At 35.8% G+C, this 20,885-nt stretch overlaps 1 protein-coding gene across 12 annotated transcripts in view; it reads right to left on the bottom strand.

Moving 5' to 3' along the window:
• nbeaa (neurobeachin a) overlaps positions 1 to 20,885 on the bottom strand; it is a 121,618-nt gene that overhangs the window by 37,052 nt on the left and 63,681 nt on the right. For all 12 annotated transcript variants that reach the window (XM_058789076.1, XM_058789084.1, XM_058789085.1 and 9 more), the window contains exons 7-14: positions 18,271 to 18,390; positions 17,714 to 17,860; positions 8,865 to 9,062; positions 8,234 to 8,367; positions 6,212 to 6,320; positions 5,439 to 5,591; positions 3,392 to 3,560; positions 435 to 514 (exon numbers count right to left, since the gene is read on the bottom strand). In XM_058789076.1, the coding sequence (XP_058645059.1) occupies positions 435 to 514; positions 3,392 to 3,560; positions 5,439 to 5,591; positions 6,212 to 6,320; positions 8,234 to 8,367; positions 8,865 to 9,062; positions 17,714 to 17,860; positions 18,271 to 18,390 (1,110 nt within the window). The remainder of the gene's footprint in view (positions 1 to 434; positions 515 to 3,391; positions 3,561 to 5,438; positions 5,592 to 6,211; positions 6,321 to 8,233; positions 8,368 to 8,864; positions 9,063 to 17,713; positions 17,861 to 18,270; positions 18,391 to 20,885) is intronic.

The following is a 20,885-nucleotide window of genomic DNA, read 5'->3' as shown; positions in this document are numbered from 1 at the left end:
AAAATAAAGTGACATATTACACCCAAAACGTCTTCATACAGTGGACTACCAGTAAAATTGGTAAAAATTTGGGACCAAAAATTATTCAAGACACTTTGACCTGACCATTTTGCTTAAGTGTTTTTCTTTAATTGCTAATGCGACCTTTTTACACTACAGACTGAACAAAATTATGCATTGCTTTGTAATTGGTTGACCTAAATTGGTATTATCTAATTTAAATTTAACAGCTGACAGCTATTCAGCCTTATTCATTACATCCTTTCTATCAAAGTTATCTGACATTACCAAGATGAATTTGTTCTGACAAAGTTTAAAATATGTTCTTGTTATTTTTTATTCCCATTTTCTAAACTATAATGAATAAATTTTGGTTTGACTAGAACACACAGAGAGATATATTTAACATCTATAATGATTTTGCACCGTCTCACCTTGAGAATGAGCTGTTTGAGGAAAAGCAGCATGAACGCCCGCAGGGATATAATCTCCTTCTGAGAGGGCCGTGGACCATCTGTAAGAAAACACAGTGATTTACAACGATTACATGGGTTGCACACATCTAAACTCTTAATAAACACCTGCGTATGGCAATTAAATATATGAGAGATCCTTAATATATGCTATTAATCATCATCAATGAACCGAAAAATTATTTTGATTCCTAATTCTGTGTTTAAGCTAATGTTGGAAAAACATATTAAGGAGGTTACATCACTCTCTTTGAATATTTTACAAAACTAACAGCTAAAAATCACAGTGATTTTCATCTAACCCAGCTATTAATGAACAAACTAAAACTTCTAAAAAAACAAAATATTCAGGGCCAAGGGAAAAGCCGCAGCTCAAAGCTGCAGGTTTCTTGCAATGGGTTCGAATAGAATTCAGTACAGCGACACACAAAACAAGGAAAACAAAAACAGCACTTAAGACGCAGCTTAGGGAATACAAACCTCTAAATGACACATCAACCCCATTTCCAAACCACACAACCACCCTATTTCTCTCTCTCTTGCCATCTCTTTTTTACAATCCCAAACTATCTTTCTCAAATAGACACACATGCACACTCCTCATCTTTTATTGAATGTGCAGCGCCCAGACGTTACAAAGCCGCCATGAAAAATTCAAATCACTTTCTGGATGGTAAGCCAAAGTGTAACAGAAAGCTCAGTGGACGTGTGTGATGTAATGAAGCAGGTCAGCGTCCTCCCCATCTCCAGCCATGTTCATCCAAACATCAGGTGCGTGACGCCATTGCCCTGAGGTTCAGCAGTCTGTGTGCAGTTACACACACACAAGCGCTCTGCCGCGTACTGCATTTGTACGCTATGAATGTGGTCAAGGTCTATTTGTAGCCATGTACATCCCTTGACCTTTCCCAGCTGCAATGATTTGGTGCAGTGAGAGAACTGATGAGCGGGTGTAGACTGTGAGATCTGGAGGAAGAGATTTGTCTTGGATCAGTGCACGTGTGTCTCGTAGTGTTCAGCATCCCAAGGGTCAAAACAAGGTCAGCTGAGATGATCGATCAATGCCTGTTATCATCACAGATCCGTTGCATATGCAAAAATACAACTAAATATTTGTCATTGACTCGCGCAAGACAGAAATGCAAATGAACGCTTCGTGAAATGCAATTAGAATTAGATTAAATTGTTTTTGTCGGCCAAAAGTTTGTTAATTTACATTTACATATTGAAATCATTTGACTTTTAAAATGCAATTAAGACTAAACATAAATTAAAAGGAAGTCTAAATTAACACTACGTTACACTGGAAACAAACACAGTCGCTCTACAATGTGACAGACCCATGCAGCATCATGGGAAGGGCAGGAGGGTTGCCATGGTGACACGGGCTCTGCATCTAACAGAGATAAGCAGGCAGGAGTCACAGTGTTATCTGAAGTACACAGGGGCGGGAAGATGAAATGCAGGGCCAGTACATCCACTACAGAATATAATTGACAACATACCAAAACTGTTGCACATGCACAGCTTTTACCGACCCAGCAGATCAAAGACAATGTGAACGTTCATTTCCTGTTTTTAAATTGCCTTTGCTCTCATCTTATGTCCTCTTAAAGTTCATCTTTAAACATTCTAAATTCTCAAATTGAATATCCATTTCTCATACTGTACTTTATAATGATGCATAAATTCACCTGTAGCATTTAAAAAAAAAGTATTTTATTTTGAGTGTTTTGCTTTTAAATTTAATATGCTAGGCAAAATTGGCCAGAATTTTAATATCAGTGCATCTTTATATAACAAAGTTCCTTTTTTTATTTTATTATTTAACTAACAGGAATGCACACAAATGATGAAAAAGTGACAGGAGATACTTTCAAATGGTTACAAAATTCTATTCCAAATAAATTATGTTCCTTTGAACTCTCTATTCAACAAACCTTTCAACATTGATAATAATTCTAACAATTAGAAATGTTCTTTAAGCACCAAATCAGCATATTAGAATGATATCTGAAGGGTAATGTGACATTGAAGACTGTAGTAATTCAGCTTTGCCATGAGTGAAATAAATAACATTTTAAAATATATTGAAATAATATTTCATAATTTTACTGGTTTGCTGTATTTCTGTTCAAATAAATGCAGCCTTCCATGTCAAATTTTGAACAGTATTGTACCTTTGCTGTCATAATGTGATGGCTATTATAGATGTTGGATGCTACAAATCATTCACTTCAGACTTTAAAGCATCACTATAGCATCAATCTAACGCAGAGACTCACCTCTGGGAATGAAAGGCCAGGATGGAGAAAAAGAGAGATGGCAAACAGATGGAAGAACTGACAGATTTTGCATGTGGCATTTGGGAAAACAGCGAGAAGGAAGGAGAAACACATGAAAGAAGAACTACAGCGGGCAAGAGAATGAGAAAAGAAATAAGAGACTGATAAAATGGGGAAGGAAACTGGAAAACACCGAAGAGTCAAACAGAGAGAGTGTCATCTTGAGAGGAAACCAGATTTAGAATGAAGATGAGCACCAAGAGAGAACAAAAGTCTGAGGCACAAAAGTGCACAGGATACAAAAATAGACTGAGACAGAGGGGGGAAAAGAGTGGGCAGTGTTTCAAGATTCATTCATGCTTAATATTGCTGGCTGTCTTTATCTAGACACACACGCCACCCTAACACAACATGGTTAGCATGTGTGAGGACTTCTGAACCGCTCAGCTGTTCCCAGAACATGTTTATTTCCTCTGTGGTATTTTGAGATCTCACTGTCTAGGGATTTCATAAGGCAAATTTCACTACCTGATTCTGTCAACTATGTGCAATTATTCAGCACAGTTTGATGTGAAGGGTAAAATATTCTTGTGAGGTGGTAAATTCTACAAACAGACATTTTTGAGGACTCACCCAGGCCTTTAGGGCTGATAGCGCTACTTTCCAGGGGGTTGCTGGCCCAGTAGTAGTACTTGAGGGTGTGCATGAGCTGCAGGACGGTGCCCACTCGACGGATGGTGCTGTAGATGGTGGCGGTACCAATGAATTCTGCCGACAGGTATGTGTAGAGAGAAAGCTGAACCTGAGAAATGGAAAACACACACAGTGGATTCCACGATTTAAAATGGGCTGAAATGGTAGTAACAAAAACAATAGTTCTGGTCCTAGATTCTGATTGGCCAATATAGACTCTTCTGTGTAAAAAGCCATTTTTCTGAAGCCGTCCCCTGTGGGACCCTCACACATACACACACATCTGTGTATCACACATTTACACACGGCCATTTCTTACACTGATCAACATGGACATGCTAATTAGGCTCAGGCTTAATGAGGCTGCTGTGGAAACCAAGTTTTATCAGTGCATTTAATCTCATGTTTGACCTAGCCTGCTGATTCAAGTCAATATCACGGGGACATTTCCCCCCTAACCAAATTACAGCTTTATACGCAAGAAAACCAGGACCTCACAATGACGAGTTGAATCCACTAAGCTTTTTAAATTTTCTTATGAAAATGTAAGCAGTGCCTGAGCAAATCTCACTGCCGTGTGTTTGCTATAGGTGCTTTTTTAACAAATTTCTTTGTGTAGTAGATCAAGGAAGAACACTGAAAAATGTCAAATCTGCCTCAGTCCGAAAAACCTAATCTATAGCTTGACTTTTTCTTTCTCCATAGCAGTAGTATTTCACATATCTGCTCAAGCCTTCACTTCATCTCTCTCTTTTTCATTCCCTCTGGATGTTTCTTCATTCTCTCTATCATAAAGGGCTGTGGTCACTGCGGGATATTCACTCTTCTGCGTGGACGGGCGAGGGAACAAAAGCAGGCAATCGTTTCTTCCTGCAGTCATGTTTCCTGGGTCATTATCCAATAATTGAGCCTCTCTGCTTTTGTAGAGGAATAGCACTTTTTTCAAATTTGTGGATCAAGTGCCTTTGGATGCAAAGCTCACTCACACCTCGTAAACTTGACGGATAAAAATATCTAGAAGCATATGCTTTGTGCAATCAAGCAAGCATAATGTAAGCTGACTGCTTGGGTTAGAATTTCATTATCACTTACACTTATACTTAAGGTCCTTTGGTGGTGGTTTCATGGGGTACAGACGGTATCAAGACTATATATTACATATATTGCCATTTTTAGACTATTATTTTCACTATTTTAATGTAATTACAATAATAATAAATGTTTTTTGAGCACCAAATCGGCATATTAGAATGATTTCTCAAAGTTCATGTGACACTGAAGACTGAAGTAATGATGCACAAAATTTAGCTTTGCCATCACAGGAATAAATTACATTTTAAAAAATATATTAAAACAGAAAACAGTTATTTTAAACTGTAATAATATTTCACAATATGACCAAATAAATGCAGCTTTGGTGAGCATAAGAGACATATTTCAAAAACATGGAAACATCGGTAACACTTTACAATAAGGTGTCATTCGTTAACATTACTTAATGTATTAATTAACATGAACGAACAATGAATTTATTACACTCTTTATTAATCTTTGTTAATGCTAGTTAATAAAAATACAGTCGTTCTTCATGTTAGTTCACAGTGCATTAACTAATGTTAACAAACACAACTTGTGATTTTAATAATGCATTAGTAAATGCTGAACATATTAACTAAGATTAATAAATGCTGTGGAAGTATTGTTCATGCTTAGTTCTTGTTCACTAATGTTAACTAATGAACCTTATTGTAAAGTGTTACCGAAAAATCTTACCGACTTTTGAAAGTTAGTGTAAAACACTTTAATACTTTGAAATGTTATTTCAAAATCACATTATTATATTTTGAGATTACATTATTATTATTATTATTACATAAGAATTTTAAAAATAACAATTACGGCTATGAACACTGAAACATTTAACAACGATGGACAGATGTGAAATGTGACTCTTCATTTTGACCTTTAGCGTGTGGGACGAGCTCACCTTAGCTGGTGTATGGATCCAGATGGCAGCATTAAACAAAACGTGATCACACAGCTGCTTCAGTAAAGGAGCTCCATGAGTCAACCCATCTAGATACTTGGCAAATGACAGAAACTGCTCCAAAACGGCCCTGGTGATGTGTACCCGAGAAGACTAATAATGAGAGAGAGAGAGACAGGTGTCAGACAGACAAAGTGAGAGACAGTATAGAGTGAGACAGGCCGTGTGTTTTTATATCTTTTTATTAACAGAAACTCTAGATGCAAGCTGGATTCAATCCTGCATCTCCTGAACAAGTGCTGTAGCTCAGTGTGTCTAGAGCATGTGTGTTACCCACTAAGCCATGGCTCTGATTATCTTAAAGGGATAGTTCATCCAAAAATGAAAATTCTGTCATTAATTACTCACCCTCATGTCATTCCAAACCTGTGACCACTGATGCCACATGGACTATTTTAACAATGTCCTTACTACCTTTCTGGGCCTTGAATGCATCAGTTGCATTGCTGTCTACGGAGGGTCAGAAAGCTCTCAGATTTCATCAAAAAATCTTCATTTGTGTTCTGAAGATGAACAAAGGCCTCACGGGTTTGGAACAATTATTTTTGGGTGAATTATTCTTTTAACCATTTCAATTCAGATTATTAAAATGATAAATAGTCATCGTTCGCAACTTCTGTGAATCTGACACTATATATCTATTTTATAATTCTAATTTATAATAAACTGACTTACTTATTAATTAGAAAAATAATAATACATGTTGGTCTTACCTTCTCCAGTAAATAGCCAATAACCAGGAAGCCTTTTCCGCCCAACATCTGCTCTTGCATGGCTACTGAACTCTTCAACAACTCCACTAGAAAAGCTAGGAGAGTGGCACTGCAAGCAGAAATGAAAAAAAATACATTAAAATATGTAGCATTTGTGAGAGATCAGGATACAATGCATAAGGGGTTTGACCTGCATTTCTAACATGAGCACCAAGGCTCAACATATCTGCAGGACACTGACCAACCACTAAACCACAACTCCAACATTGAATACACTCTTAAAAACAATGGTTTCAGATCAGTTCTTCAAAGAACCATTTTTTCTTAGTGTGAAGGACATTTTAAAATTTAAAGAACTTGTTTTCCAAGTTTGCATGGATGGTAACGGTTCTTCTTGGAAACATCAATGCCAACAAAGAGCCTTTATTTTTAAGAGTGCACATTTCTTATGATAGCCATATGTTTAAGGACACCTCAAGGGCAAGATCATATCTCAATGAGCAGTATAAAATGAAAAATGTACACACACGCACATAATGATGGCTTCCTTCCTAGAAGCAATATCATCATTCCAGCAAACATGAATTATGTCTTAGTTTCTTAAAATGACGTAGTTGAGGCAGTGAGATTGCAGATGAAATCCTCAGAGTGTCTGTTTCTCTTTCTAAACTGCCACAAGTCGACGGATGGGCCAGTGACCTCACCCATCTCCCCACAGACAGTAAACCCCAGCGGGGAACATTACCACTGATCGATACCCCACAGATCTCTGCTCCGCTGATTATGCCTGGCAGCTCACTGCTGATCTCTAATCTACTTGCCATGACTGCAAGCTCACCGTGCAGAACCAAGCGATGACCTGAGAAATGAGGGTACGACCATACCAGCCTCTCATCTCTCTTTGAGTGGTCTCTCTCTCATTCCAAGAGTCTATGTGAACATGAATGACATGAATCTCTCAAAATCCCACGCTCTCTCTGTCACGCTCTATTTCTATCCGAGAATGACAGATTCCATTTATAATTCATGGCAGACGTCCCTGACAGTGACTGACTTGAGTTTTAGTCTACATTACGGAAGCAACTTATTATCATATACAAAACTAGGACTTAGGGCCTAGGGAGGGCCATGCAGACACTACTTTGACATTTACAAAAGAGATAACTACTGTTTTCGAACAGGTTTCTCAAAAACTCCCTGAGTCTCACATTGGGTGGACAAACAGATAGTAGTATAGTAGTCCCTCAAATTCACGCAATTGGTTGATCCAGTGTTGCCATGTCTGTGTGGTTTAGGTGCTCAAAAAAACAAAAACAAAAAATAAATAAATACCCAAAACAAACCATTTTAAAAAATGGTTTACTTTTATATGTTCACACTACCATTCAAAAGTTTTTTTTGTGTTTTCGAAAGAAATCTCTTACGCTCATCAAGGTTGCATTTATTTGATTAAAAATACAGTATTCAGTAATATTGTGAGATATTATTTCAACTTAAAATAACCACTTTCTATTTTAATATATTTTAAAATGTAATTTATTCCTGTTATGGCAAAGCTGAATTTTCAGCATCATTACTTCAATCTTCAGTGTCAATTGATCCTTCAGAAATTTTTATAACATGCTGATTTGATGCTTAAGAAACATTTCTTATTATTCTCAATGTTAAAAAAACAGTTGTGCTGCTTAATGTTTTTGTGGAAACAGTGATGTATTTATTTTCCAGGATTCTTTGATGAACAGAAAGTTAAAAAAAGAACAGCATTCAAACTGAAATCTTTTGTAACATTATAAATATCTTTGCTTTTACTGAATAAAAGCTTTGATTACTTTAAAAAATAAATAAATAAATTACCCCAAACTTTTGAACTGTAGTAGTCTCTGTATGTTAACATAGCAGTGTAGCAAAAATAAAGGTAGAATATTCTCTTATAGATATAAATGGCATATGATAAGTTAAAATTGAAGATTTAATGAACCCTGAGAGTTCTGTGGATATGCGGTCTGTATGGTCAATACTAACCAGACGGTCGTCTCCACAGGGCTGTCGTTGGGTTGCCTGTAGTCCAGCTGTGAGAAGAGCGGGAAGAGAACTTGGATTCCTCCAATAGAGTGAATGGCGCTGTGGATGGAGTGAGTGACGATGGCCTTCACATCCTGCATGCACAAGCAAAAATGCACACTTGCTTTTTAGAAAACTGGGTAGGAAACTGTCATAGAAGGTGATAATGCATTATACAGTATACGATCAGTTGTATGATGATAATAAGCTGCATGTTGTGCCTTCAGCCTCACAATATGTGCTTATATTTTCTTTTACATCTGTGATATGTCAACATCATCGCCCTTATTATGAAGATATTAGTTAGGATTTTTAGATAAGTTGCTTAATTTTAAGTAGGTAATGAAAAAAGGGCAAATTCATTTAATACATGTATGATTAAATAAAATATGGTTCTTTCTACATCAAAATATTTTTCACATTTAAAATAAATAAACAATTTACAGTAAACTAAATCGAAACTATTTAATCAAAAACATTTCCTCTCTACGTAAATATTTTTTTCAGTTTTGTAGTTTTGTTTTTTCTCAAGAATCAGTAAAAAAGCACAGATAAACATAGGTTATGCGTGTGTGTGAGAGTAAAAACCGACCTGCAGCATCAGAGCATGTGGCGAGTGCACAAATATGGAGGGGTTTTCCCTGGGCGAGGACTCCAGGCACAGCTGTGCATCGGTGGCTTTAGCGTTGTAGGTGAAGGCTATGCTGCTGGCCAACTTCCCATCATACAGAACCTGCTTATGGTGCTCCGCCAGGTGGATGTCGCTTTCCGACTTGAACTTAAACGTGCTCTGTGAAGACAGAGAAACATAAATGAGTAACATCCTTCAAATGAAGTTCTCTCACATTTTGCTTCTCTCTTGGCAGCAGACTCGTGGAAAGCACCAGGGACTGGGCCGCATCCCAGAGGACTGATAATGGTAATAATAATAATAATAATAATAAAAAGCTTTAATTTCTGAGGCACAGAGCAGCCACAAACACAGGCGTACATTATCTTAATGAAGCTCTGGCTGCAAAAATGTGCCATTTCACTAATGGCTCTAAACATAAGTGTGAGTCGGTATGAGCATGTGTGTGTAAATGAGCATATATCTGCAAAATCTCTCTCATTTAAAGCACTTTGTGCCACTACTCATCTACTCAACTGAGGGAGTGAATGAAAGGCTTACATAAGATCATGCAGAATGTCCTGACCATGCATGACAGGACTTTCAACTCACCATTTGATTTGCTTTTTTCCACAAGATTTTATATATTTATATATCAAGACCAATTTAAAGACATATAACATCAAATTCGACCCTATTTACTTTCATAAGTATTTTTACATATTTTTATTAATAAACAAACAAAAGCATAAATAACATAAAATACAATAATAAATGCACAATAAATAACATAGAAAGTAATAAATAATAAATAAATATAATTTATTAATGAATAAATACACAGATTTCATAGATATAAAATTGTAAATAAATAAATAAATAAATCTTTTCTTTGCTAATGAAGTAACTAAGGTCAAGTAAGAGGGAAAAAATATTAACCAGTAATAGAAATCTCCTCTCCTTCCACTTGTCGTCCAAAAACCAATCAAATCCCAATGTATAAAATCCCATCCTATCCCACATTCCTGTCTCACAGAATATTCTGTTTTATTTTGCCTTAATAACCTGTATTTGGATTTTATTCAATATTGTGTTTAAATTACATTGAAAACCACAGTATAAAAGTATACAGGACTGAATATTATGCATAATATATTGGTATGCACATAATCAATGGAATCTTCAAACTGCCTCACGAAGTCTACAGCAGCACTTCTGAACAGAAAGGACAGATGCATTAGTAATGAGAGAAGCATAAACACAGTCACTCTCACTGAGCAATTCTTCTTCTTCAAAAAAAAAAAAAAAAAAAAAACTGTACGATGCAAATAAGCCCTTGCACTGGCACTGTGATTCACTGCAGTTTCCTCAGGCCTGCTGCCAATGTGTCCACTTAGCAACACACTGACTGGCACTGAACACAGCATCAAAACTTATCTACCAGACTCTATTCACACACCCTGCCTCACACCTGCGCTCCAGACCAAAATACACACACACACACACAACTAACATACCTAGCTCACTAAATAGGAACATACAGCCTTCTATTATGTAGAGTCTAAAAGCTAAAGCACAGCATGCTATGAGCACAATAATTTAAGCATCAAAACTAAAAATATATACAAAAATAAAAATAATTCTGAAATCTAAAATAAATACAAATAATTTAAATAAATAATAATAACAATAATAACTATAACTATACAAATAATAATAAAACTATAATACAAATTGTAATAAAATTATAAATAAATAAATAAATATTTACATGTATAGGCCTACATAGGATTTTTTTATCCAAAAGCAAGTCAAAGAATCAACAATATTCATAATATAAAATGCCAGGTTTATTAGACAACTAGATTAGGACAATAGATAAGGACAACTAGATTATAAATAACTAAATAAATAAATAACAACAACAACTTCTACTATATAAACTAATAATAAAACTATAATAAAACAAGAAAATAAATAAGTAAATATTTTCATGAAGCTTTTCTCAAATACAATTTTCTTTGCTGATGATGAAACCATCAAGAGGGGAAACTATTAACCAATAATCAATATTATTATTATTATTATTTTGGGCCATTTTCATGCTTTTTCATGGATAGGACAGTAGAGAATGACAGGAAAAAGTGGGCTGGAGATTTGGGAATGGGATTGGCAAAAAACCACTAGGCTATCAGCACCGACACCAATAATTAATATTAATATAAAATAATAACCAAGAATGATGTTAGCATACTAATTAAAGCATCAAAACTAAAAAAAGTTTTAAATTCAGATTTAATGAATAAATGTATCTCTATATATAATATAAAGTACAAAAACCAAATACACAATAAACAAACAGTATATAAATATACAGTAGTCAACTGACTACGTGACTAGCCGGTTGTTTTATGACCATCAAATCCACCAACATGACTCATCTCTATTTTTAACCACTTTTCCCTGAGAACATACCAAAAAGGATGTTCTATCAGATTCATATAACTTCTGCAGACATATTGCATCAAATTTGTATCAAAAATGCAGTTCAGAATCTCAACCACTATGTAAAAAGAGAAAGAGACCATTAATATGATCACGCAGTCAGTCGGCATGAACACAATATGTAATCTGGCCCAGTGTTCCGGCACGTTCACATGGCATTCATCTTCTCCGTCACACAGGGCACAGGAGCACCGGCAAACTCAAGCAGCTGTCTGGGAATCGGGTCACTGCTTCGACACACCCTATGGCTGATAGCCCATGCTGCAAAGCTAGCACACTTTTTCCTTGCTGTCTCTCTCTCTCTTTTACTCCTCGCAATCCCATGAGAGGACAGCTGCACCAGCGGCAACGACAGAGACTAACAGCACTGGAATTAAGCCGAGCCTTCATACACTCTGATCTATATAACTTACAAACACACACACACACAAAGTCGCCGGTCCAGACGGCTCTCTTTGCGACAATGCCAAGTGCCCCATACCTCACATGCTAATTACCACGGCAATGCACAGCCAGAGAGCAGCTTGTTGGCTGTCACATGCTGACCAGACATCTGGACTTCCTCTGGTAAAGGGATCACATCAACCGGCTGCAGCAGCAACACGCACTCACATCTTGACTTTCACAGACAAACTGACAGATAAGGACACAAATGAGCAACAGATATATGAGCACAGACACATTGTGGCCTCAAATTTCCAAATATATTATGTTACATGCATGTAATAATCAGCTTCATATGGCTCGGCATGACATGCTATCATTCTATTTATTCTAGTTTTGTATTATGCAGTGTGTGTACTATGCAGAACCTGTGCATTTTAAGTATGCATGTATGAATGCCTGCTACATTTGCAAAAATGTGCAATATATATGCAGCAAACAGAGCATACTCTACACTAAATCCCAGAATGCAATGCACTGTACTTCCCTTGACCTTTATTTCAAGAGTGACCAATCAATAATTCCTACCATCCCTGACTCATTATTTGACCAGACTTCCAAAAGTTGGCATTTTCACATGAAATTAAATTGACAGTGCAAGATGGTGTATGTTCCATCATGCAATCTACTGAGGTCATGTGACAACAGTGTAGCATACTACTTCTTGAAATTTCATCTTTGCATAATTCATACTGTTTCATATACACGAGGTTAGACTGAACATGCAATGAGGTCATGTAACAGTAATATTGCATATTACTTCCAATATCCATTTAACCTTTATTGCTACATATTGCATATACTTTCTCTCCCAGAACTTAATACTTTTATTCAGCAAGGATGCATTAAATTGATCCAAAGTGACAGTTAAGACATTTATAATCTCCAAATAAGCACATTAGAATGATTTCTGAAGGATCACATGACTCTGAAAACTGGAGTAATGATGCTGAAAATTCAGCTTTGCCATCACAGGAATAAATTTAATATATTAAAACAGTAAACAGTTATTTTAAATTCTAATAATATTTTATAATAATGTTTTAGTGTATTTTAATCAAATAAATGCAGCCTAGGTGAGCATAATAATGTTTTTTTTTTTCTATCAAACATGTTTTGTACCCCTCGTTGATGATCTGGGCCTGTGTTGGCTAACTGTGAATCACATGACTTAATTTGCATGTTTTCAATATAGTAACAGCAGGAGGAATGGCTGATGCTGCACAGACATAAGGTAACTTGTACTAGTGGACTAGTAAAAATAAAGCAGTGACCTGTAAAAAGATGCTTGCATTAAAATATCAATAATGTATAACATTCATTGCATACATCAGGTCTCTTAAGGCATCTTCACGACAGAGCATCAGAGCGTCACAAACACACACACACACACACACAGAGCCCATGAATAATCCACACTCTCTGCTCTCTTGATTTTTCTTCTATAGTTGGAGTGAGCTGCAATCAGGCACCGAGGAACTTTTAGCCGCGTCGGTACAAGGATTAATAATTAAAAATCCCTCAATAATCCAGATGCAGTTAACTCTCTGTGCCAAGAGAGAGAGAGAAAGTATGACATGCTTTCATTTTTAATTCTCAGATTTACCGAAGAGAATTTCTGTCTCTGTTATCCTGGTTTAACTTGACACTAAACACTGCCTAATGAACTCAGCCTGGTTACATGTAACAGGTTCATAATCTCTCTTTAACACAACCTGCTGGTTGGGCTAATAATCACAATCTTGTTAACACCCTGACGATCCTAAAAGGCTGAATGACTGGATGATAAATATTTTAAAAGAATCTAAATATTTTGCTGTTTTATTTGATAATTATATTCAATATATTTAGATACATTTTAAACAACCATTATTAAATTAATTTTAAATTCAATTCAATTTTTTTAAATTAATTAATTAAAGGCACATTTTCCACTAAATAAGCACAAGGAAGAATAATATTTGGTCACTTTTATTTATATTCACTTAAATGTCAAATGTTATTAATATGATTATTATTTACCTTAATAAGATTAATTAACCAAAACAAAATATTTCTATTAAAACATTTCAATATATTAAAATGTTACACAGGGACTTTTGTGCACTTAAATTGAGTTTGGAATTGATTCACTGAAAATGGACTGTTTGAAATGATTCATGGAAATCAATCAATCTTTTACATTCATTTATATGAACCAATATAACAAACAACATTTACCTAAATTTTATTATTATTTACCTAATATTATTCATTGATTTAAAAAAAGAAAATTAAATCAAATAAATATTACTAAGCAAATATAAAAATACGTTTTTTACTAAAATATTTAGATATACTGTATGAAAAGTGTTACACAGGAACTTAAGTGCATATTTATAAGTGAGGATTTAAATTAAGTTTAACAGTTTTGAATCAATTCATTGTGAGAGACCGTTTCACGAAATGAATCAAACTGACCAACACAGTTTCTGCTACGCAAGTTTAAATTACCTCAATCAAATATTGTGAAATTAGCTTAAAGCTGCAGTCCGTAAGTTTTTCCTCTTTGTCGCCATCTCTGTTTGAAAACCTGGAATTGCAGCTCTGTGCGGAATTATCTTCTGTGCGTGGGGTTGTGCTCCGGCACAGCTCCAGCGCGGATTAATCTAATGTTTTGAAGAGTATGTGTGTCAGTCTGTCAGTCAGTCACCGCAATGGTGTGGATACTGTACTTAGGAATCACAGATTCTAGCCTACGTCTTGGAATATAGGACTAAAATAAGAATTTTCAGCATATATTGCCATCTGAACAAGTAACAAGTCTGCCACGTTTGTTCTGACCAACTGAGGAAAAAAGCATTACCATAAATTGCGCTACCAATGGTAATTAAATCTAACGATCAGTTTGCATATCACATCTAATTGTGCAAATTATTGATAATGTTATACTTTATTCTCAAATTATTAATGTTAACAACATCAGCATTGCTTGTCTATGAGTATAGTGTGTATTACTGTGTAGATTTCAATTTCTGTACAGTCTAATCTAATTGTCATGCCATTCGAATTTCATATTAAGAAATTCTTTTAACCCAAAAAGCAAATTATGCTCCCTTCGAACTGGTTTTCTTTAAAATACAAATCTTGTGTAATCCCAGGCTATCTGTAATCAGAAGCACATTTAAAACTGGAATATACACACATAATCCTTTCTGGATTACAATCCGCCATCAAAATGATAAATTTAATTATTCTAGCTGCTGTGAGAAAAGGCTATAAACAATCCGTCACCTGCAGGATCCTCACATGCGATAGCCTAGTAGCCAGGACAACTTTTTTATGTTTACAGACTTTCCCGCGAAAACCAACCCGTACCACTCAAATTAGAAAACATTATTATAAGCTAACCATTGTGAATCGGGCTAAAGTAAGGTGATAGCTTTGAATACTGGTTGGTTATGTACTTGCTCAAATATTGATTTCAGATCATTTTTACCCAAAAAAAGTTACAGACTGCAGCTTTAATGACCAGCCCTCAGAAAACTTACTTTACATAAAATTAATAAACTTTACCAAATAAAAGCACATTGCAATATATATATATCATGTTGCTTAATTTTATAATCATTGTGAATACTTATCGCTCAGTATTACAAAGCAGCAGCCTAAATAAGCTGTGCTTTGCCTGATGCAAAAAACAACGCCGAGATCAGCACTGAGAGATGTGGTTAATCATCTGTCCATTTAGCAGTAATGTACGACAACATCATCTGACTCAAGTAAACAAAAGCTGTTTATAATCGTCAGATCATCTGACCCGGGTAAACAAGCCCTGTCCGCATGCTTCCTGAGAGCTTTAGGTTAAATTAGGGAGTCTCGTGCTTGGCTGGAGAGAAAAATTCTGTGAGAAAAATCAAACTTGACAGCCTGGATTTCCCCTCAACGCTCTTCTCTGAAACAGCTATAAATTGGTCAACCAGAAAGACAAGCCAGTGGTTAACATCACTCATCTATCCTCTCCTCTTCATTTCTGTACGGAGAAGGTTTTTTTTTTTTTTAAGTGTTCATCTATGTCAAGTGCTGCTTTGGCATAAACAATTCAGCCCATGAAGCAGAAGCAGCTATCAGCTCCCACATGCATACAGACCCAAGAGACAAGCCTGTCTAAGAGGTGAGAGTCCGGTTAATGAACGAGAAAGAGAGAAGAGAGAACATCAGGTGTTATTAACAGACCTGCCAGGGAAATTTAGAGCCGGTGTAATGAGAAAGCACTTTAGCACGGCCCATGTTTCAGGAAGGGTTGTCTCAGCCTTACACGGACCGTTCACTGAACTACTCACAAAAAACTGGAATGCAACAGAACAGCCAGGGTGTACAGCTTTTTATCAATCAACCAAGCTCTAGCTCACAACAGCTTTTCTAAAGGTTTGGCAAAAGATAACAATCACAAAGAATAATTTCTAGTCAAAAACATGCGTTTAACTAGAAATGACCTCACACTTTTGAAAGTCTGAGTTTATCCTAGTGAAAAAAATCCCTAAAATGTATTGTAATAAATGCATTTTGTGCCAAGTACACTACAAATACATTTACATATTTAGAAGATTAATAAATATACCCTGCAATTATACTTTTGGTATACTAAAATGGTATACTTAAAGTGGAACAACTAATTTGGGGCTTAATGCACTTTAATTGTGTGAAAGTAGTGCTGAAGTCCAACTAAAGATATTCTTAAGTATATTTGATTGTGCTTAAGTGGAACTATTGCAAGTATACATCAGCTAAACTTTAAATCTTTTGCATTTAAAGACTGATATTATACGAAGACTGATATATCATACAGTCCTTATTAATAGTGATATTAAAACACATCTTGGGCATAATATTAAGAAATGTGCATTGTGCAATAAAGAAATACTCCAAATAAATTTTATATCAGTAAGTCTTTATGTGTCAATAAATATGTTGAGTTTAGTATGAAATAAATGTATTTTAAATAAATTATGGCACAGGATTTTTTTACTACTGTATGAAATCCTGAAATCAGCACTGCATGTATCCTTTGCAGATAAAGCAGTCCCAGAATGCACTGCGTTAAACATAGTCAAAGTACTACAACTGTATTAACCTTTATACCGCATTCAATACTGACAAGTAACAGTATATAATAGCTCCATCAAATTGTATTATTTTTTAAATGAATTTTTGCAGCATTTTGCATCATTCATTTAGCAATATGGGCAAATGCCAAACTCAATCTCAATATTATTTTAGCAATATTACTATTTATTAATATTTTTCATTAGCTTTTATTTTTCTATTTTTACTTTAATTAATTTTGTTATGTGCTTTAGTTTTTCTATTTAGCTTAAAATGATTTTTATTTAAGTTTTAATTTTAGTCATTTTGGTACTTCACCTTATTGTATTTCAGTTAATTGCCAAGGCAACATTTCTAGTGTTTCAACTAGTATTTATGGTTTTATTTTATTTCAGCTTTACTTAAGTTAACAAACCGATTTTAATAGTTTTAGCTGTAGTTAACAAAAACAACACTAAATCAGAATCATTTGAGATGTGTGTGACTATTGCTGCCCATGTAGATAATTGCAAATCACTTAAGAGGTTTATTTTTAGCACATACACTACTGCAGAGAATAAGTGTCTGTGTAGACAGCAGACAGTGAGGTTGAGTTTAGGTAAAGAGCTTTTACGTTACACCGCCTGTCAGTTTCAGAACCAATCCATCTGAATGTTCTCAGCACAGAGTTTAATTACGGCACTAAGTATTCAGTCAAACACAAAACACCCACTTTGAACTGCAACAATCAAGCAGCACAGAGTATCCCACAGTTGCACAGCACCATGCTCTCTCAAAAGTGATCTCAGGGTTTATACCTTATACCCGGGTCCGAGCTGATGAATGGCAAAGATCTGTGCAGGGTTCAGCGCCTCACTGAAGACGTAAACGGCTCCGAGCTGCCCACAGAACACCCGGTTAGCATCCGCAGTCTCTGAAGAGCCCAGGAAACATTTATCATAACTCTGCAGGAAGGGAGAGAGGAAGAGGAGATAATCAAGATAAAGGAATAAAAAAAAAAAAGATACCAAAAGTGGAGCTTTTTATCAGTTCGACGGCTTGAAAGTTTTCAGAAAAGGCCCTCTGGAGCTGTTTACTTGCTATCTTCTAGTCATCTTCTTCTGAATTACTTCAGTTAGTCTATACGTAATATACTATAAAGATTTGCTTAAGGGAAAAAGGTGTATGGCTAATCTATACCCCTTTGATCCACAGAGACAAGCGCTTATCTAATCAAATGTCATTTGGACCCTACAGGTGCAATATTTTCCAAAGCAGAAGAAATAGAAGTTGATTTTGGCAATGCCGAGATGGTTATGTGCTACTTGAGGCCGTGTATGAAAAAGAATGAGAATGTAAAAGCACAAACACTTACATCATTGGTGTTCACGTGCCATGCCATGTCGCCGTAGGAAACCAGCTGGCCGTTGACATAGCAACGGATCTCACTATTCCTCCAACGGTTGTAGATGTGGACTATGCTGATCATGTACCACTGTAGAAGAGGACAGGAAGTAGAAATAGGCATTCAATATTCACACAGCTCACTCAGCCAAGCACATGTAAAAGGTAGAGTAGTGTAAACAGTGTTCTTTATGGAAGCCCCGTTTCCACCACAGAATGAAAAAATTAAATAAAATAGAAAAAATTAATTGCGACTTTTTCATCTCACAATTCTCTCTTTATTTCTTATGATTCTGAGTTTATATCTCACAGATCTGACTTTATTTCTTGTAATTATAAGTGTTTATCTCACCATCTCAAACATTTTCCTCAAAATTGCAAATTTATTGCACACAATTCTGACTTTATTTCTCATAATTACGAGCATATGTCTCAGAAAACCGAGTAAACATCTCACAATTCAGATTTTTCTCAGAATAGCAAATTTACAGCCCACAATTGTGACTTTATTTCTCACAATTACGATTCAATAGCTCACAGTTTTTAATTATCATCTCATAATTTGGACATTTTTTCCCAGAATTGCAAGTTAATATCTTGCAATTTTGACTTTTTTACAGAACTGCAAAATTATAGCACGATTCTCATGTTAATTCTCATAATTATGAGTTTATATCTCACAATTTTGAATAAACATCTCGCAATTTAGACCTTTTTTCCTCTGAATTTCATGGATGAAAGGATCAATCTGCATCATGAAATACTCCTGTTTTGGTACATTTCATTTTGTATGCATATAGATTCATAAAATCATGCATTTCATGATCCAGACAGACCATTTCGTCCACAAATTATGCAGGCCACTAGGTTTGGATTGGTTATCAGGAGCACTTGGAGAAATCCCATTGGATTAGCTACTCATTTGGCCTTTTGGCCCATTTATTTTCATTTATTTATTTCTTATTAGATTATATTATTGCCTGCCCAATGCAACTGAGTGATTTCTAAATTCGGCATTCAATATTAAATTGATAATAAATTATCCACTAGGCTTGACTTGACAGCATCAATTACCACAAAATTTAATTATTTGCAAAAACAAGCAAATTAAATACAAAGCACTTTAACAAAAGAAAAACCCTCAGCAATGCCTTGTCTCATTGGCGTCCACTACATTACTGTTAACGCAATGGAACGAGGGAATTTATTTTCTGTGGTAACTGATGGCATGCTACATATAGAGCTTAAAGTATACTGAACCAATCTTTCAAGCTTTGGACCAAGAAAATTCTGCAGAAATGACCCAGCCCCAAAATTAAAACGGTTCAATTTTTAGATCAAGCACATAAAACATCATCTCATTACATGCTTCTAAACCGAGAGCCAAATTTACTGAAACAGACTCATTCTGTTTGATGGCAGCAATGCTAAAAGCTGTTTTGGCATATGAATTAAAGATCAGAGCCCTGACGTTTGAAAGCGCTCCAGTGAGGAATACGACAACATGGATCACGCAAAAGCGTCAACCATTTATCTGTAATTCAAACAAAAAACTGAGCTCTTGTAGGGTGGAGTCCATATGGATGAGCTCTGGAAATTAGTGTGGAACGTCAGAAACTGGGAGATTTAGTGCAAACTTCCTCAAAAGACCTAATTTCCCAAATATCCACTCCACCTTCCTAGCATCTTATGAAAACGTAAGGCGATATTAGCTGGGGTGACAGCGGGGAAAAAAGGATAAGCTAAAATCTGCTAGACCAAAAATCCATCCCGTAACCGTAATTTCATAGCTTTTAATGCCAGTTAAGATTTTACATAAATGCAAGAAAGGGTCAGCTTTGTCTAGACCAAGAAAATAACAGCCCTAGAGTAGTCCTCCATTTCCAAACTTTTCTTCTGAGCTGCTGGTCTCCATTGACCAATAACAATTACACCATTTAAGTTTTGGATAGATCTTTTAGCTCAGTTCAATTCAATTACTTTTCTTTTTGTTCACATCTCCAATCCTCCCTGATCCCCTGTTTTGCTCTATTCTTTCCCTCTTTAATATCTAAGGAAGTTTAATATAAATCTAAGAGTCACTAACAAAGTGGATGATTAAAATCCAGCCCTTTTGTCCCACCACACACAGTTTCAATAGCAGAACAAAGTGCTGACTAATTAGGAGAGTTGTGAAGTTCATTGTTAGGCCGAGTACACATTTTCTCACACTAGCGTGTGTGTGTGTGTCTGGGCGAAGGGGTATAGCTTGAATTCTAATTGGCACACAACCCTCCCTTGTCACCCTCTTCTGTGAGCAGACAGGATGAGGTATCATATTCAAACATCCCTTGCCAAACTTATTTTCATTTGTCGTTTAACAACGCGTGCGGCTGAGCCGAATCCATCCCACTGGGACAATAAGAGGAGCCAAGTTATCAAAAACCAGATGTTGCTGTATCAGCCCACTCTGAGTGAGAGGGAAAAAAAGAAAAACAGAAAGAAAGAGCGCTAAATAGACAGATCCCGAGTACTAAAAAGGAATAAGGTGTTATGGGAATAAATCCCTCTGGAATTCCCTTTGTTTCTTTTGTGCACAAGCTAACA

This window comes from Onychostoma macrolepis, chromosome 10 (assembly GCF_012432095.1).
Source record: "Onychostoma macrolepis isolate SWU-2019 chromosome 10, ASM1243209v1, whole genome shotgun sequence".
In the NCBI taxonomy this organism is placed as follows: Eukaryota; Metazoa; Chordata; class Actinopteri; order Cypriniformes; family Cyprinidae; genus Onychostoma; species Onychostoma macrolepis.
Note: the sequence above shows the minus strand (reverse complement) of the source record. Positions and strands in the feature narration are given on the sequence as shown.